General features: G+C 36.3%; 1 protein-coding gene across 3 annotated transcripts in view; it reads left to right on the plus strand.

The window, feature by feature from the left end:
* Positions 1–18,368, plus strand: part of TBC1D22A (TBC1 domain family member 22A) — a 180,065-nt gene that overhangs the window by 89,507 nt on the left and 72,190 nt on the right. For all 3 annotated transcript variants that reach the window (XM_055808796.1, XM_055808798.1, XM_055808797.1), the window contains exon 11: positions 12,547–12,674. In XM_055808796.1, coding sequence (XP_055664771.1) covers positions 12,547–12,674 — 128 coding nt within the window. The remainder of the gene's footprint in view (positions 1–12,546; positions 12,675–18,368) is intronic.

Genomic DNA, 18,368 nt, shown 5'->3' on the forward strand with positions numbered 1-18,368 from the left:
GCTGACCTGGCTGGCTTTTTGATGGAAACACAACATGGTTTGATTAAGTTATATGTTATTCTGCTTTACTCTTCTTCATTTCTTGTCTTTTCATCTTTATACTGGGTCTGCTTTACTGTAGCTGAAGGGAAATATATGGCTGATATGAATTCAGTAACTGTTGGTTTTTTTTAAAAAAAGAAATCACACCATCTATGTTGACTGTAAATATCCTAAGAGCTAATTACAGTTATTGTGGAATAATATTCCTGCTGCTACTGTGTCACATTATTTTCTTGATGCTGGGTAGCTGCATGGTGAAGAGAATCTTCATGTAGTAAGTAGCTGTGTGAGTAGATGAAGTTTGTATGGCTTGTTTGCTAACAGTAATGGATTACTGGCGTATGAAAAGTGATGCTTGTCCTTCGGAGAGCGTTAAGACATTATGCTAGTGATTTAAGCAACCTTCATTAACCCAGCCTTATGGATCACAACTCTTCTCAAAGTAACTGTCCTTGTGTGTACACTGCAGAACATTGCAGTAGACTTCAAACAGCCGAGCTGCTCTGTTAATTTAATCATAATCTCAATCTGCTTAAACTTCAGAAAATAATTTTGATTAATCATGTTTAATGGATTTTTTGAGTTTGTTAATAGGACTGTTGTAGATTGTTATAGACAAGATGGAATTTCAAGACAAAACGTTATTCAATCTCGTTTATCTCCTTGTCATCATCATTCAGATTGTTCTAGGAATTGTACAAAAATACCAAGAAGGAGGATCAATAGATAGCTCAATAATATAAGGAATGTTATAACTTATTATCTTTTCTGTTTCCTGTAATGTCAGTAGAACTTCTCTGCTCTAAATCGTGAACCATCTGTCATGTTTTGTAAAAGGGCACACTCATGTTGCATGCTGTCTTCCACTTTTGCGTCATTTAGGCTTGAAAGCAAGGAGACACTATAGGAATGCCAAAATTAATTCAGGATTTGTATTTCCAGAATTTATGTGTATTAACATTTTGGTGGTTTCGTGCTTGGGAGAGTCTTAGCTTCTTCAGTTTACTGTAAGACATCTTGTAATTACATTAGAGTTTGAGGTAGCCATTTGGAGAAGGCTGAGGATTTGTAGGTAAAAGTAGTCTTAGATTTCCATAAATGTTGATAAAAGAGGTTAAAATTCTGTGGCATTCTCTAAATGAACAAGAAGGCAGTTCGGGGGGGGGGGGGGGAAGTGTTACAATGTTAAATTTATCTTTTTTTAGTGTTATCTTCTTAGTAGTATTACAATAAACAATAAAGGCAGTATTCATTCATGAATACTGCATAAATATTCTGCATCTTCTGTGAGGGTAAGTTTGGAAACATTTTTTTCTACATCTTTTATAGAACAACTCCTGGGGTTTGCATCTGTGTTCTGCACAGCCTGATCTGTGCTTATGTTTTCTTGTAGTTAAATAAATTCTGTGTTATTAGTGTTCCAGATTCTTTCCCCAGTAATTAACAATCTTATTGTAGAATTGGCCCTTGAATCTTAGTGACAATAAATGGGAAAATAAAAATGAAGAAAATTATTTTTTTTTAAAAAAAACTCTTACTGTTGCTGTATGTATTTTTCCCCCCTTTTTTTGAAAATCAAAGCAATGGAAAAATACTTAAAAGCATAAAACAAGTGCTGCATTTTAACTTTCCCATAAGGAAGTTTATGAAGAATTCAGCTACGTTTTTCAAAAGTTCAGTAATATTTCAGTATGTGTTCAGTATCCACTGTGAACACATCTTCTGATCATTTTTTGTAGAGTTACTACTGGTATTCTTACGTATGATATTTTAATTGAGAGAACTGCAGATTTATTTCCATTTTAATATTGTGAGAAAATACGTATTTTTCAAAAGAAAGGAAAATATTTTTCATGGAAATATAAAGTTGTATTTAATTTCAACAATTACTCGTTTAATAAATACTACCTAGTATTGTTTGGCAAAATATTTTTATTTATGCCTAGGTGCAGTTAAAATGTTCTTTCACCATTTTAAACCATGTTATATTAACAGTTGTTTTTTTTATCGTTGCCATATTGTAAATGTTTGTTTCATTCACTTAAAATGAAATACAAATTAGATAATGCATTTTGTTTTAATGTTCTGAACAAATTAATCTTGGCTCTACTAATCATACTTACTTCTGTCTTGGGTTACAAATGTCTTGGTTGGTCACTTGTCTGCAGTTCTGTAGGTAATGCCACGAGTGAGGACTTGCGGTAAAGTACTTTCATGTCATGGCCTTAAATTTATACTTTGCATATGTTTTTGCTATTTATGCACACAGAAATTTAAAATATTAAGTAATTGTATATATTTATATGCATTGTTTATATATATGCGCAGGTCAAGTTCTTAATGAAATGTAGTAGATAAGCAAAAATACATACAAAATTTTTTTTTAATCCACAGTGAAAGAGCTTATTTAATTGCACCATTCTGTGTACTTCTCATGCTTTGAAATATTTGCTGTACATGTGTCTAAAAGGTTGGTTGATACAATTCTTAATATTTATGTGTAGTGTTACGGTTTCTTATTGAGTTGGAGATGTTTATAAAACATCCTTCATTAGAATAGGATTAGTTCCAGTAGAATTATTCTTTCTGATGTCTGAGTTGATTTAAGAGCTGTGTGTTCTTTCTGGGCTGCTAACGTTTTAAATGTCCGGACTTCACCTGGGAGTCCTGCAGTTGCTCCTCTGAATGTTGCATTGGTGTTTGAGATCGAGCAGGTTCTTGTCTCAAGAGATAAAGGTGCCTGTTCCCCTGGAACTGTCCAGTACTTCAAACACTAATATTTCACAGTTCTGCTTAGAACTTAATTTGATATGGTGAGTTAAGCCCAAAATGTACTAAGAAAATATCTATTGATTAGTTTTGAATCTTCCATAGTTTCTAAAGGACAGTCAGTTTCTGTGATGATTGAACTTTTTAAACTGCAGAGAAGAATTGCTTTACTTTTTTTGTTTAGGAGAATTAGAATCTCAAAAAGGCAAAATGTCAATCAAGATTAATATGTTTTCTTATCTAACAACTTACTGTTGTTTAATAAGAACTCACAGAACAAGTGATCTGTTCATTATACTCTGATAGATATAGATTAACTAATTTGGTTTTAATTTGAATCTTGGGTGTTCATACAATGAACAGATGATGAAACTATGGTAGTAGGTGATGTGTGATCAATTTTTGTTCCATATTCAATCATGCTAATGATTTTTTTTTAAAAAAAATGGTTAAAGAATACTTCATTGTATATGAAAAATTGTGGTCATGTTTAATTTTATTGTAAAACATTTTACTGACATATAATTTTGAACTAGGGTTGTGTTGAAGTATCTGGAAAAAAGAGCTCTAATTTTAGTAATTGAAAAAACTGTTACAGTTTAACTGTGCAGAAGTATTTTGAATTAGAAATGGACATCGAATTTATTTAGACCTTACTGCTGCTGTTGAAAATCAGTGATTAATAAGGACCTTCTCTGTCAGTCTATCTTTATATGTCAGCTTGGTGCTGAAGTGATTAAAAGTCTTGTAAGCATTTCATAACCATTTTAATAAATTTGTGCCATAAAGCTCTTTTTCATTTTAACAAAGCCATTTTATTTAGCTCACCAGTAGTTATTTTTTATCTGATTTTATGGTTATAATTACTACATTATACTTTAATCCACTCTTAAGTGCTAGTCACTGGGCATTATAATTAATTAATATATCTTCTAAACAACATTTTTGTGTTTTAACCATGGGGATTATATTTGTATGCTATTAACAGAGTTCAGAGATCTTAACAAGAGTTGAGACTGGCTGTGAAATAATTTGTGAATTCCTGACCTCTGTAAGCATTGTAACTTTTAAATAATCAAAACTTACTATTTTCATGGAAAATTAAAAAAAAAAAAGGAAGAAAAAACAAGTTTAACATGATGGGGAATTTAAAGTGTTAAGCATAAACCCTGTTATGAATGCACACAGTTAAGATTTAGAACAGGCTATGGAAGTCCAATGAATGTTGTCTGGAAGTAGGAGTGTCTCATCAAATATATTTCTAACTGCTGTTTGTTGCATTTTCAATAGTAAGTTTGAATTCCACCTGGAAACAAGTTTTATTTTTAACTTTTAGCTAGAATGGTAGCTCTTCTTTGATCGCTACTAACTTGCCTATATAGTTTCCCCCATTTTGCATTGGATAGCACAGAATTATTATTTGCATTTGATTCCCTGAGGCAACTAGGTCTTCCCTCCCTCGTTCTTTCCCTCCCTTCTTCCTCTGGTATTTTCTTCTGCTGCTTTGGGATCAGTGTCTTGGGCTTTTTAGTATGGGAATATTGGCCATATCTTTTATGTATGAAGAAGGTATTTCTGTCATAGCTACTAGCTGTACATTTAGTGAGCTAAATTCAAATAGACTGTTACCCCTAAATTGTAGGCCATGAGGATAATATAATTTGGTAATATTTCTGGTTTTCTGCCAGTCGTCTTTTCATTTTGTACAGGACTTCTCAGTTTTATTTTTTTAAACGCTTTTGTCGTAATTCTTACAATGGATGATTTTAGCCAGTTATAAAAGGCAAACTAATTCTGGAACAAGACATAATCAGCATGTAAATCTTTTACTGAGATCCCTACTATTACTTGAAGCAGAATTGTGTATCATAATGAGATCTTGTCTTCAAGTGCACAATTATGGTCTTTTGAATGTCTCTTCCTGTCATCAGGAACTTTTGTTATTAATGTATATTAATGAAAATTAATATACAATAACTGATAGTAACTCATTGCTAAGCTGTAGTCTTGACAGAATTACTTCTGTTCAGATTTTCACTAATTTAGGCTGGGAGGTTGTAAGCCTTAATCTGCATCTGAGAACATCTGATGTTAAGATTTTACTCTAAACTTTTTATATTTGTCGCACATAAACATACTGGCTTTGAACAATGTAGAAATTATTCAGGAAGAGAGAGACTGAAATACAAATTTGCTTTCGGTAGGTAAGGTACTCAAAATGAAAGTAGTCATTTACTGATTACAAAGTTCCTTGTTTCGGACAGCAAGGTTCAGTATGGTGAGCTATAATTTTAAGCAAATGACAATGTTTAAAGAATCTAGGGGTGGTAGAAAAGATTTCAACTTTTTGTTACTATATTGACTGAATGGATAGTACGTGCAAGCTGGTGGTGGATGGGTTGGTTGAGGAGTCCCTAACTGAATCAATGAAGTTGCTTGAACTGCTCCATGTTAATCAACAATCTGTGAATCTAGACTGGAGCAAAATGTGCTTCAAAATGATAGAAGACAAGCATGGATGACCGTATCCACATGGCAGCTGATACAATCAAAGGGATGCTTTTTCCCTAAGGACATCTGGAAGCTTGCAGGCAATACTTATGAAAGCCAGTTTTGTGAAATGCTTATGGTAACTTGGAGGTGAACCTTAAGCTGTCACTGCTTTTCAGGAGGTTCTGGTCTCATGAGTGCAAGTTTGCAGGGACAGCCCTTGTGAGTAACACTGTTTCTAGTAAGCAGTGTTCTTCTAGGTTATGTAGTTTATTTGTGTTACAGTAATGTCTTTTTGATAGCTACCCACAGTTCAGCTAAGTAGAAATAAATGCCTACTACAGTACTGCATTAAATAGGATGCAATCTAGTTCGTTAGTTGCTTTGCACAGTTAAAACAGTACTGAAGCTTTGTAGATGGAAGCTAATACTTGGAAGCTGTCAAATATCAAGTCACAGCGTTATGAAGAAACTGGAAAAGAAGTGTTACTGTATTTGTTTAGCTTGTACATACATCATACTTATAATGGGCTGGACCGTGACAAATTTTCTGTAGTCCAGAAATTGCAATATTGCACAAGGAGGGAAGCATCATGGTTGCCTACTCAATAGCACACAAATTGTGACAGTGCAGTTTGCTGGTTTTAATCTAATGGTCAGACAAATTCCAGGCTTGCGAGCACATCCCTTGTGAATGAATTTGAGATTAAACCACGTGATTTTCTTTTTTAATGATCAGTGGCAAAATTTAACTGATAATCTGATATCTCTAGTGAAAGGTTAATGTTTGCACAATAGTCTATGGGAGAAATCTGATCAGCCATGAGGAAATGCAAAACATTTTAATATTTTGGCTATTTGTCACAGGATATTTAAAAATTTTAAATATGGATTTGCTATAACCTATGCTGTGAAGCTTCATTTTCACCATTAGCTGTCAAATGGAGTGCATTAAGTCATAAATAATAATTTCTTAGTACGTTTGAACCTAATATGGGATGAAAAGTGTCTGGATTTCTAAGTCGACTGATTAATTTTTTTTCCAAATCTGCTTCCTAAGGAAAAGAACAAATTCTTTCAAATTCTGCAGTTGAAAACTTGCTGGATTTTTATCTTTCTTACTGATGGAGAGAAGACAGGGGGACAAATTTGTATTACACTGTTCTGTTAATCAGGTTTTTTAAAAGTCTGGAAAGATGTTAAGTTGAATTTAATAGCAAGAATTACTTGAAAAAACCCCATGAATAAAATAGTGACTGAAGACCTTCTATATCTGAAGTAATTCTTAGTTTTGCATAGTAGTTCTGTCTGCACTACGTTCCTCCAGAAGTTTATTACCTGCCAATGATTTTTTTTTCTCTTTTAAAGAACTTGTTGTCATTGTTAGATTCATATTTCCATACAGAGAACCTTCCAAGAGAGTCATAAGAGAATTAAAAGACAGGCAGGCTCCTATGTTTAATTTGCAAGAGACTATGTATTTCAAAGTGAAAGGGTTTTAAGTTTTGAAGCAATGGCTCTTCTGGGTGTCATGCTTTCTTATTAGGTGCCTGTGTTATTTGTGGATATGTTACAACTTCGGCTCTAAGTTTATGGTGTTTATTTTTTTGTTTGCAATGTCAGGGTTTTTTTAAATAAGAAGTTGACTAATTAAAAAATGAAGAGAATTAGACAGTGGAGGTTCTCATCTGTAGTAGAAATGGAAATTGATTTCTGAAATGTGTCAGTGCTTCATGCTGTTTGGCTTGTCTTCCATTATGCTAGTTTATGAATGACAAGTCTACAATGCTTGCCTTGATTGGTGTGGTCCCGAACCCGCTAGAGTGCCACTAGAGTGTTGTCTGCCTGATGTCAGTAAAGCCTTTGACACCATCTCCCCAGCATTCTCCTGGAGAAACTGGCAGCTCATGGCCCGGGTGGGTGTACTGTACCCTGGGCTAAAAGCTGGCTGGCCGGCCGGGCCCGGCGGGTGGTGGTGAGCGGAGTTACATCCCGCTGGCGGCCGGTCACAGCTGGTGTCCCCAGGGCTCCGTGCTGGGGCCAGCCCTGCTTAATGCCTTTATCAATGACCTGGGCGAGGGCACCGAGCGCACCCTCGGCCAGTTTGCAGGTGACACCGAGCTGGGGGCAGCGCTGATCTGCTGGGGGGCAGGAGGCTCTGCAGAGGGGTCTGGGCAGGCCGGGCCGATGGGCCGAGGCCACTTGTAGGAGGTTCAACAGGGCTCAGTGCCGGGTCCTGCCCCTGGGTCACACCAGCCCCACGCAGCGCGACAGGCTGGGGCAGGGGGCTGGGAACTGCCTGGGGGGAAAGGGCCGGGGGGGGCTGGGTGACAGCCCTGGGCATGAGCCAGCAGGGTGCCCGGGGGGCAAGGCGGCCAACGGCATCCTGGCTTGTGTCAGGGACAGTGTGGCCAGCAGGACCAGGGCGGTGATCGTCCCCTGGTACTGGGCACTGGCGAGGCCGCACCTCTGATCTTGCTTTCAGTTTTGATCTCCTCACTTCAAGACAGACATCGAGGTGGGGGAGCGTGTCCAGAGAAGGGCAACGGAGCTGGTGAAGGGTCTGGGGCACAAGCCCTGTGAGGAGCAGCTGAGGGAGCTGGGGGTGTTTAGCCAGTAGAGAAGGAGGCTCAGGGGGGACCTTATCACTCAATCTCTGTAACTCCCTGACAGGGGCTGTAGGCAGGTGGGGTCAGTCCTTCTCCCAAGGAACAAGTGATAGAACAAGAAGAGATGGCCTCAGATTGCTCCAAGGGATGGATATTATCCAAGGTTGGGTATTAGGAAACATTGCTTCCCTGAAAGGGCTGTCAGGCATTGGAACAGGCTGCCCAGGGACGTGGTTGAGTCACCGTCTCTGGAGGTATTTAAAGAGACATGTAGACGTGGCGTTTAGGGCACTGGCTTAGTGGTGGACTTTGCAGTGGTAGGTTTATGGTTGGACTTGATGACCTTAAAGGTTTTTTCAAACCTAAATGATTCTATGTTTCTGTGGAAAAAAGGAGCACTAGCATATTTCTATAGCATTTTTTCATATGTTAAGGAGCAATGTACAAACACAACTCTGTGTGCAAACGTCTGTGCTAGTACACCTCTGTGGCAAAGGTTGGCTCGTTATTTCACTGTTCATTTGGATTGGTGCTAGAGGAGTTAGTCTTGTAGCTAGTGTACATTTTTCAATAAAAATTGGGTGGCTCTTAATGAGAAATACACATTTTTTCTTCCTTTCATTGAACTAAAACCTCTATTCATCAGATTCTCAGCTTAACGGCATTTCAGATAATTTTTAACAATTAGTGGTTTTTATATTTACAATGAAATATGTATAAACTTTTGATATAATCGAGTTAGAAATGAAGTGCCCAGGGTATGAAATATGAGTAGAAAAATGTAAGTACTTTCAAAAATGTCAAAGTTAGGTCTAAAGCTGATGTCAGAGAAGATTGCTAGGGTTCATAGGAATCGTTAAGTAAAGCTCAACACCAAAAGGCTAATGTTCTGAAGTAATAAATTATACAGATGGATGCAGTGGCACCGTGCTATGACACCATAATTTGGTGATTCATGCATAATTTTACTATTATTTTGTGGTTCCTCTTTGCTTATATGTAAATTTTCCTAGGCATTCACTCCAACAGTACCTCCCAGTCAGGACAGCAATTAAGTCATGCTTTAGTGTAGGTTATTTCTTTACTTAACCATGGCTCTAGTTTTTGACACTGTAGCCACATGCAAATTTAATTTTGAAATCAGTAAAACAGCATGAGAAGCTGACATTAAACATTAATAATAAATACTTTATAGGTTCTTCTGCCATGAGAAGCATGTGTTTAAGGTGGGTAAATGTGGTCATTCAAACTAGTATATACAATAAGTGTATTTATTAAAATTATAAATAGTTATAAATGCTTTTTATGTACAGAATATTTCTTTTTGTCAGTATGCTATTTTGGAATGCATCTGTATAATGTATTTTATTCTTTATAATCAGAAGACTCACTTCACCAAAACTGTATGTATAGATTTATTGAAAGTATTGGGAAACTTCTTAACTATAATTTTACATTCTTTTGAATTTTGTTAAAAGAAATGTCTTTTTTTTTTAAACTGTAAAATAATTTTACTATCAGAAACCTTAGTAGAAGTATTTTTTGTAAATTACTTGAAGTCTGAAAGCTGACAGTAATTATATATCTTGCTTGCTCATTGCGCACATGTACTTATTTTCACTGAAATGGAAAATTTAAATTTAGATTATGACTGTCCAAATTACCTTTATCAACAAAATAGCCTCTACTCACGATTACTTATAAAGTAGGAAGAATTAGCTTTTTTACTCAAAGCATCTTCTATTCCAGTCTTGCATCAATTGTATATAATGCACAGAGTTTAGTAGTCTATTTTTCAAGTTGTTTAGACTAGAAAGCAACTTTCAAGAAATTTATTATGCCCATTAACAACTGTAGTTGAAATATCACAAGTGGCACAATTTACTGTTCTTCATTACTTCCCATGGCTGCAAGTACCCAAATGAAATTTGTTTACGCTGTGCGAAGAACAAAAATGTTTGTGAGTTAGTAACTTCAGTTAGAAAGAAAGTTGACTTTTTTTACATCCTGCTGGATGTAGCAGGTTTTCTAATTATAGTAGTCTGCAATACAGGTATCTCTATGTGGCATTTAAAAAATGAATTTAACATAGTATCTCACTTCAGTATATCTAACTTGCAGCTAAATCTGCCTAGAACTACGGCAGTTTGGAGAAAAGGAGGCTGCGGGGCGACCTCATTGCTCCCTACAGCTCCCCGGGGACGGGGAGGTGGAGAGGGAGGCGCTGAGCGCTTCTCCCTGGGATCCAGCGAGAGGACACGTGGGAATGGTCCAAAGCCGTGCCAGGGGAGGTTCAGACTTGACATTAGGAAGCTTTTCTTTACTGAGAGGGTGGTCAAACCCTGGGACAAGCTTCCTGGAGAGGTGGTTGATGCCCCAAGCCTGTCAGTGTTGAAGAGGCATTTGCACAATGTCCATAATAACATGCTTTAGGTTTTGGTCAGCCCTGAAGTGGTCAGGCAGTTGGACTAGATGACCATTGTAGGCCCCTTCCAACTGAAATATTCTATTCTGTTTAGAAGTTACAGGCATGCATTGCCTTTGTGTGGAAAAGGAAAATACAGAGGCTTCTGAAGCTTATACTCTCTTCAAAATACAGACTTTGCATATAAACTGCCTTGTTTAGGCAGAAGACACATGGTTACTGCATCTGTCGACTTCCAATAACTTTTCAAGCTGGGGAGTTGCTTCATCAGCGTTTTACAGAAAGGGAAGAGCCTCTGCGTGCAGAATTCCCACCTTTTTTAAAGATCATTTGTTGATTATATTTATTTATTTATTTATTTATTTTAAAAGTAACCTAGATTAGCAATGCTTCTGAGCAGGGGCTGCAGGGTAAGCCCTGCAGTTAGCTGTTGTGTTTGGAGTGCTGGCTAGATAACTGTTGCACTTGCACAGGTTACTGACTTGATGCAGAGTGCAGAACTAGCCTTCATATTGGCTGTTGTCTGTTTCCCAACTGGGAAATGCATGTTTAAAAAGACATGAAATGCACAGTTTAAAGATTCACACGTCTTTATGTATAGCTACAACTTTAAAAAGGTTCCCAGGAGAGGTACCAGATAGTTTTAAGATGTACATACAGTTTAATATATTTGTCTATATATTGCAGAAGGATATGAGCTTAGAAACATAGATGCCAGGTCTGCTGAAGAGAGCTTTAGCCACAGGTAGATAGAGGCTGAGAAGTGCCATAGAGAAATGCTGGTGTTTTATACATTTCCATGGATTATTTGTCGTCAGACACCACAGGAGATGGGATGTTGTGATAGGTGGACCTTTGGTGTAATGTGTTGTGACTGGTGTTATTTAAATCACTGTTGATTGTTTTTAAAATCTACAAAATTTTTGCTTGCTTCCATATTGAAACAACTGTATCGTATTGGCTGACACATTCATATAGCCACAAAATACATCTTGAGGAAAAAAATTGTTCTAATAACTTAAGTCTGTATTATAATCTAGTGCAATTAATTTCTGCTACCTTAATCTTTAAGTAGTGTTTCTTGTAATGGCACTGCCATACTGTTGGGATTTTTTTGTTATTGTTCATTTAGTATTTTAGTGCCTTTTTAGAGTTTTCTGAGAAAGGTGAAGTTTGTAAGGTCCGCACGTACTCACTGTTTTAGCTGATAATACACCTCAGTGAATGTGGACAAAGGATGATCTGGGTAGAGAAATCTTCCAAGAATGTATTTGCATAAAGACAGACAGTAGGAATGTCTTATTTAGGCTTTAAGAAAGCCTTCTTGTCGTAAATCTATCCAAAATAAGAAATTAGCATTTCTGCAGTATTTGTCAGTCACATAATGCCAATGTCATACTTGAGCCAGTTAGTGGAAACCTGGTAACAGAATGTCTGTGATCCTTTTGGTGGAAATTCTGCTCAATATATAAAAGCCATGTAGTAGATCAGTTCTATTAGCTCTAGCAATAACCCATGCAAGTGATTATCACAGCTTTCAAATAGTAAACGTGCTGCAGTAAACAGAGTGTGTATGAGTACTGCTTTAGAAACAATTTATTTGTACTGGGTTTTATTTGTATCTATTTGTTAAACTAAGAAATTATTTAAGCTGCAAATTACTTAAATTTGTTCACTGTATTTCCTACATTAATTTCAGTTGTTTTTTTTTTTTTTTTTTTGTCTGGATTGAATACAACCTTTACATGTACTTTCCTAATATTTCTTTGTCCTGTTAATTTAATACTGCCTTTTTATTACCAACACTTTATTTTTGGAAGCCATTGTTTTATTTGCAAACCTTGTCTCTTGTAGTCTTGCCCCAAATAATTTGCAGCCTAAGAAATTAGTGAGGATATATATAGCTAATAATTTCATTTTGTAACTTTATTTTTGTGATATACTGTAAAGCTCTGACCTTAATCTTTTCTTAACATAACACAACTGAGGGCAGTTTTTTTAAGACATCCAGAGACAGAAAAATAAAACCAATGTAATGGTTAACTAGTTGTTTCTATTTTGGGGATTTTCATTCAGTTGTAAGAGTTGGCATGTACCACTATATTTTATTTGCTTGAGATTGGAAGAGTACCTTATTCTTTTAGACAGTGCATTTGATACTTATGAACTTCAGAAAAATTGCAGTAAAATGTCTGTTTATTCTGTCTTCAGAACAAGTTCATAGGCACTTGGATCAACATGAGGTGAAGTACTTGCAATTTGCTTTCCGATGGATGAATAACTTGCTGATGAGAGAAGTCCCTTTACGGTGTACTATAAGGTTATGGGACACATACCAAGTAAGTATATTTTTAAACCTCTGTAACTTGTATATTGTTTTTTGGACATGCCAATACATTTCTATGTGTTTTGTCTTGAACCTTTTTGGTTTATTGTCATCTGAAAATCATCATAATAAGAGAAAAAGCCTTCAGTGATCATCACCACTTAAAAACATTTAGTGTCTTTAGTCTTCTTGCCCTTCAAAACCAAGCACTTGATGTCATGATAATTTATAGTACTAAAATGAACACTCACTCAAAGCATGAGTTAATGTCAGTATTCCCTTCTGTCTCTTCAGAGAAGCAAAACATTGAATTGTGCTTAATCAGTGTCCTCCATCGATTCTGAGTTCCAGGCTTCTTACTGCCCGTCTGCTTAACTACTCAATCCAATACTAGCTTCCAGTCTCCAGTTCTCAGCATTCATCCTTCTGTCATGTCTTCTCTCTTACTGTTTGTCCAGACAAAACTCCTTATGTTACTGGCCTCTAGTTAAGGTAATTATTTTTCCTCAACAATTTCTTGCCTGACTGTCAAGTGAAGGAATTGATACCAGAGAAAAACTTTACCTGTTCTTGGTTCTGTTACTTGACATTCCAGTATCTTCTGGTTGCAATTTTTGACTATATGTATTTAAACAATATAACCTTATCTCCTATCTTCATTATTGAAGTTAAGGGCGGGGGGAGAGGGGGAAGGCAGAAAAGTAAACGTTAAATTCCATACGAATTTTCAACTTAATTAGTTTAGTAAATATGACAGTAACATCTAATTTCTGTCTCGTAAAGAGATGTTAAATTTTTATGTATCAGTGTCTTTATAGGTATTCGTTATGTATTAATGTTTATTGAGTTTCATACACTTTAATGCCAGAATGTCTACTTAGACCATCCATCCAGACCTCTAGCAGAGGGTTAAGAATTGCTTGCTATTAGTTTCATGAGTCTGGTAAGTTGTTTCAGTGCAGTGTGTTTTGTAGAATGGTATGCAAATATGATAAGAAAATGTTAATAAATGACGGGGTCTGTCACTTCTGCTGTTAAGTTGGTCATAAGAGGTGGTTGGTTTCCTTGCAGGTTTTAGTTGGTGGTTCATCTTCAGCAGTTTTCTGAATTGAATTTGGCTGAATTTTGCTTCCCTCTGGGGGTCCTTTTATACCTTCTTTGTCTCATTTTAACATCTGTTACTCATTCTAATATCTGTTATTACCTGACATTTTCTTCCAGTGCAAAATATTTATTCTTTATAAAATCTTTCTGATAAATGTAATGATTGAGCAGTTTCAGTGTTTCACTGTAGCTAATTTCTCTCATTTTGAATAATTTTTGTTGCTGTTGCCGCAGCATTTCTAACTTCTGAAAGATTTTTACACTGCTAACTCTAATGCTACATTCAGTACTTGATCATTATCATCAATGTGCTAAAATCATGTAAAAGCTCTTCCTTAATCCCAGTAACCACCCAGATGTGCCCAAGAAATAGCTGGTTTTGCCAGAACTTCACTTTGAGCTCATCTGTGAGCTATCCTTCTATGGTACTGTTGAGAAAGTTCTTTTGAAGGCCAAGCATGAGGTTGCTTTCTCAAACTAGCTGGTGCCATGCTGAAAGGAAACTTTTCTCATTGCTAGTCCATAGGCACCTCTCAAGTTACACTTCAATGGGATCTTTATCCATAAGTGGTTCTAATTACTTAATTCTAATTTGTAGCAAATTCTGCTATATTACAATAGTTCTCTATGGTATTTAAAAGCTTAATACTTACGTATTTACATGAGATTTCCAAGGGTATCTTTTAAATGAAGGTTTCTTGTACCTAAATACCTAAATGAGTTTCTTATACCTAGAGTGAGATTATTTTTATATATCTAATGTACTTAAGGAGTAATTCTGTATTTTAACTCGACATATGCAGCACATCTGTACTGCTTTCTAGGTTTCGGTATTTTGCAAACTGTTCTGTATGCATTTCTTGGTGAGTAGTGTATTCAAAACCAGTCAGGATACCTTAACGTAGAAGTCTCCTACCAACCCTTTTTCTGAATGAAACAACCTTAAGCAATTCCACAAGTCGCTTACCAGGTTTCAGCTGTGCTTGTACCAAACTTGTTAACAACCTATAATATGAATCTTATCAACTTGATAATATGGGTAATAAATGCAGTGAACCTACAAGATGCAGTAAAGTTTGTGCAAACTTTTTGCTAAAGTGCTATGCAATAACATTATGGATTTTTACATAAATAACTTGTCCCTAAGCAGTTCGGTTGCATATGATTTATAACTTATTCATTTAGAACTGTATCAGCAGTGCTGCTTTCCAAATGGAAAACACTTTAGAGATGGAATTTGCTCAGTTAGTTTTATCTTCTGATTCATATTTTCAACTGTAAATCCTGCTATAGGCCAAAATGTCATTTAAAGATACACTGGTAAAGAAATTTTTCAGAGGGTCTAGGACCTGTGATGTTGGATTTGAAAAAGACTTAAAATTAGCAAAGGCAGAAATGTAATAGGGGATCTTATTTTTTTGAAAGAAATTTAGCTTTCCAGATACAGATGGAAGGAGCAATCCTACTGAGAATTGTAACAGCCTGGATAGATGCTTGACTGTTTTTCTCAGTGTACTCAAAGGCAGATGATGTTATTAGGCTTGATTTTGCTATATTGTATGTCCTAAAACAGGAAAGCAAGACAACATGAGGATTCTTCTGAGATTTCTACACTTATGTCTTCTGCTATTTTAGTGGCTAGTTAGTATGTGCATGTACTGACTCCCACCCCCGCCCTCGATACTCTTGAACTACTGCAAACAGAAGCACCTTTAACTGCAGTATAAGTTCAGAGAGAAGGTGAACTAATCATGTTGCGAAGTAATATTAGCCACAGCAGGGACTACAAGGCATCCTTACACTGCTGATGCAAGAGCTTCTGCTCAGACTCTACCCACTTTATGGCTCTCAGGAAGCGATGAGGGATTTTGCAAGATACTGTTCACAGGCAGCTCTAGTCCCAGTGCACAGCACAATTTGGGAACAGCATAGGAGTGGTGCTGGAGGACGATCAGGATAGGTGGGACTGTCAGATTCCTTCATGTGGAAGGAATGGAAAGACAGACAGGTGGGTCTGTCAGATTCCTTCATTTCTGCACTGGAGGTTGGCTCCCTCGTTTCCTGCAGAAAGCCAGGGCGATGATGGATGGCTTCGCTCCCCTCCCAAGGATTAGAGAACAGTGGCCTCCCTTGAAAGGGAGGATCCTGCTGATGATTTTTTTCACAGAAAAAAGCGTTTTGTCTCCTTTGTCTTCCTCTCTCCCCATCAAAGCTGAAATAATGCCTTGTCTTGCTGAGCTGCATGTTTCTCTGTGTTTGAAGTGGAAAGATAAAAATTGACCAATCTGGAATATAAGCTGGAGACAGCACATTCTCAGGCCTCATTTTCTCATGAACTGTAACACAAGGGGGGGTTCAGTGGAATAACAACAAACTTAAATAGCCTGCTGTCATATACTTCCTGGTGAAATAGATAACTGTTGTTGTCTGGAGCTGCTAGAACTGCGTTCTGTTTCTCCAAATATGTTGGAGTTCTTCCACTGACGTTGGTGAGAGTAGGACTGGACACTTAAGTGATGTCTACCTCTGTCTCTGGTAGGTACCATTGTACCAGAGTACCATTGCTACTCTGGTTGGTGTCATATTTTCTGTCTAGTTTAATTTAGGATTCATCAGTCATTTGTTAGGCTCTGTGAAATAAATCATTGAACATATAATCTGAAATACCTGTACTTGAGCAAGTTAAAATTTGAAGGGAAGAGAAATTTGGAAAGGTTCCCAAATACTCGCTTCGGTAAATCCTCTGGTATTCTGTAACTGTATCTGTGAGATCCACTAAAATATATCACTGTCTTCTGTAGCAGAACTTTGTAAAGTAGAAAAATTAAAGACATTATGCATCTTGCTTACAAAGGATATGTTGTGAGAGCTTCTTAGCTATAAATATTCAGTTTGGTTTATGCTTTAACCTGAATTGCATTTTAATGAGAATGAATTACCCCACTTTTTCACTTGATTCAGGTTTGCTATTGTTTTTTTGCTGTTTGGTTTTCGTTGTTTTGTTTTTGTTTTTAAGATAAATGCTGTAAATGCCTTGTGAATTCTTTCAAAATAGAAATTGCTTGTTAAGTTATACCCAAAACATTCAAATTTTAACTCTGTAGAACTGATTAATATGAATGTTCATAAACTGTAAAGTGTGAAAGATTACACAAACCAAAATAGTGTAACATAAGACCTCAGTTTTATCTTTTTATTATCTTTTGCTTTTTTATTTCACATTTTGTATCTCTTTTGGTATGAAGGATTGGTAAAATGAGATAGCATGATGGCTGAATTATTCAAGATACATAAGTGTTTAACATATTTCTATGGACTCAAGGAATGCAGGTTAGTTTTATATTTGTTCCTTGCCAGAGGGGCATTTTGACACTAATTTAAAGATTGCTTTGTGTATTTGAAACTGACTTTTGTTGGCTTCTAACTCTGACTTAAAATATTCAAACTATTGGATTAGAAATGTTGTGGATGTCTCCATGCTCAGCATCTGTGCTGTTCTACTCTGGATAAATATATTAAATATTTACCATCAAAACCTCAGAAGGTATCCATGCTTCAGCTCAAGACATTTTATTGATGTCTGCATCAAGATTTTCTTTTGGTATATTTTATTTCTTAAAATGGATGTTGTCCTTGGGACACTTTTAAGATCCACTGTGTTTATGTAGCTGCCTACTTCTCTTTTGGGGAGGGGGGAGGAAGCAATGCCATTACAGTGTTGGCATCTGTTCTAAATTTTCATCCTTGAATAGAAATAGCAATATGGGTCTTGAACATCAGTGATTGTATACCAGTACTTAGAGCACAACAGTATTTAGTTTTAACTATCAGTATTTTTGAACTGCTTAAATATTGAATTCAAAATTGCATTTGATTTCTGGGAAGTTTGCAGCTAGAAGGAAGGCTTTAACAATGCTGTGAAATCATACTGATACAGATAATAGTGTTGTATCGACTGCTGTTTTAAGTAGGATAAAATTTTTCATTGGCATACAAGTACTTTATTATATTTACTTTTCAGGTAAATGGTGTGCATGTATTTTTCATTGCAGTGTTTTCCTTCTGATCTGGTGTTCTTATATAAATTACCTTTTTGTGCTGTCTTTTGTCCAGTGATTTCTCCATGGAAGTAACTTTGTAGTGGTACATAATTTACAGAAAAGACACTGACATAAGTTCCATAGCTAAAAACTTCTTCAGGGTTAAAAAAAAAAAGAAAAGAAAAAAATTGTAGCAACTATGTATATTAGTTTTCAATTTGAAATACCTGGTGGCAAGTGCTGTGTGAATGTTTAGACTTCAAGTGTACAGCCTAATATTTTCTCCTGCCAAGAAGTGCTTTTGTTTCGAAGCACTCTTGCTAGCTCACCAGTAGGCTGATGTAGCTGGAATGAGTCACACACTCAACTCATTGGATACACCTCAAAACAGGCAGGTGAGGTAGGTAGTGTTTACAATGCCCTGGTCTCCTACTTTACAGCTTTACCCTGTTCTTGTGTGAGGAAAACTAGTGTTGCCAAGATATTTTAAGGCTTACCATAGAAAATAAATACAAATTCAAGTATATAATCCTACTATGTAAAATGCAAAACAGTTACAAAGA

The sequence above is a fragment of the Falco peregrinus genome, chromosome 6, assembly GCF_023634155.1.
Source record: "Falco peregrinus isolate bFalPer1 chromosome 6, bFalPer1.pri, whole genome shotgun sequence".
NCBI classification, from domain to species: domain Eukaryota; kingdom Metazoa; phylum Chordata; class Aves; order Falconiformes; family Falconidae; genus Falco; species Falco peregrinus.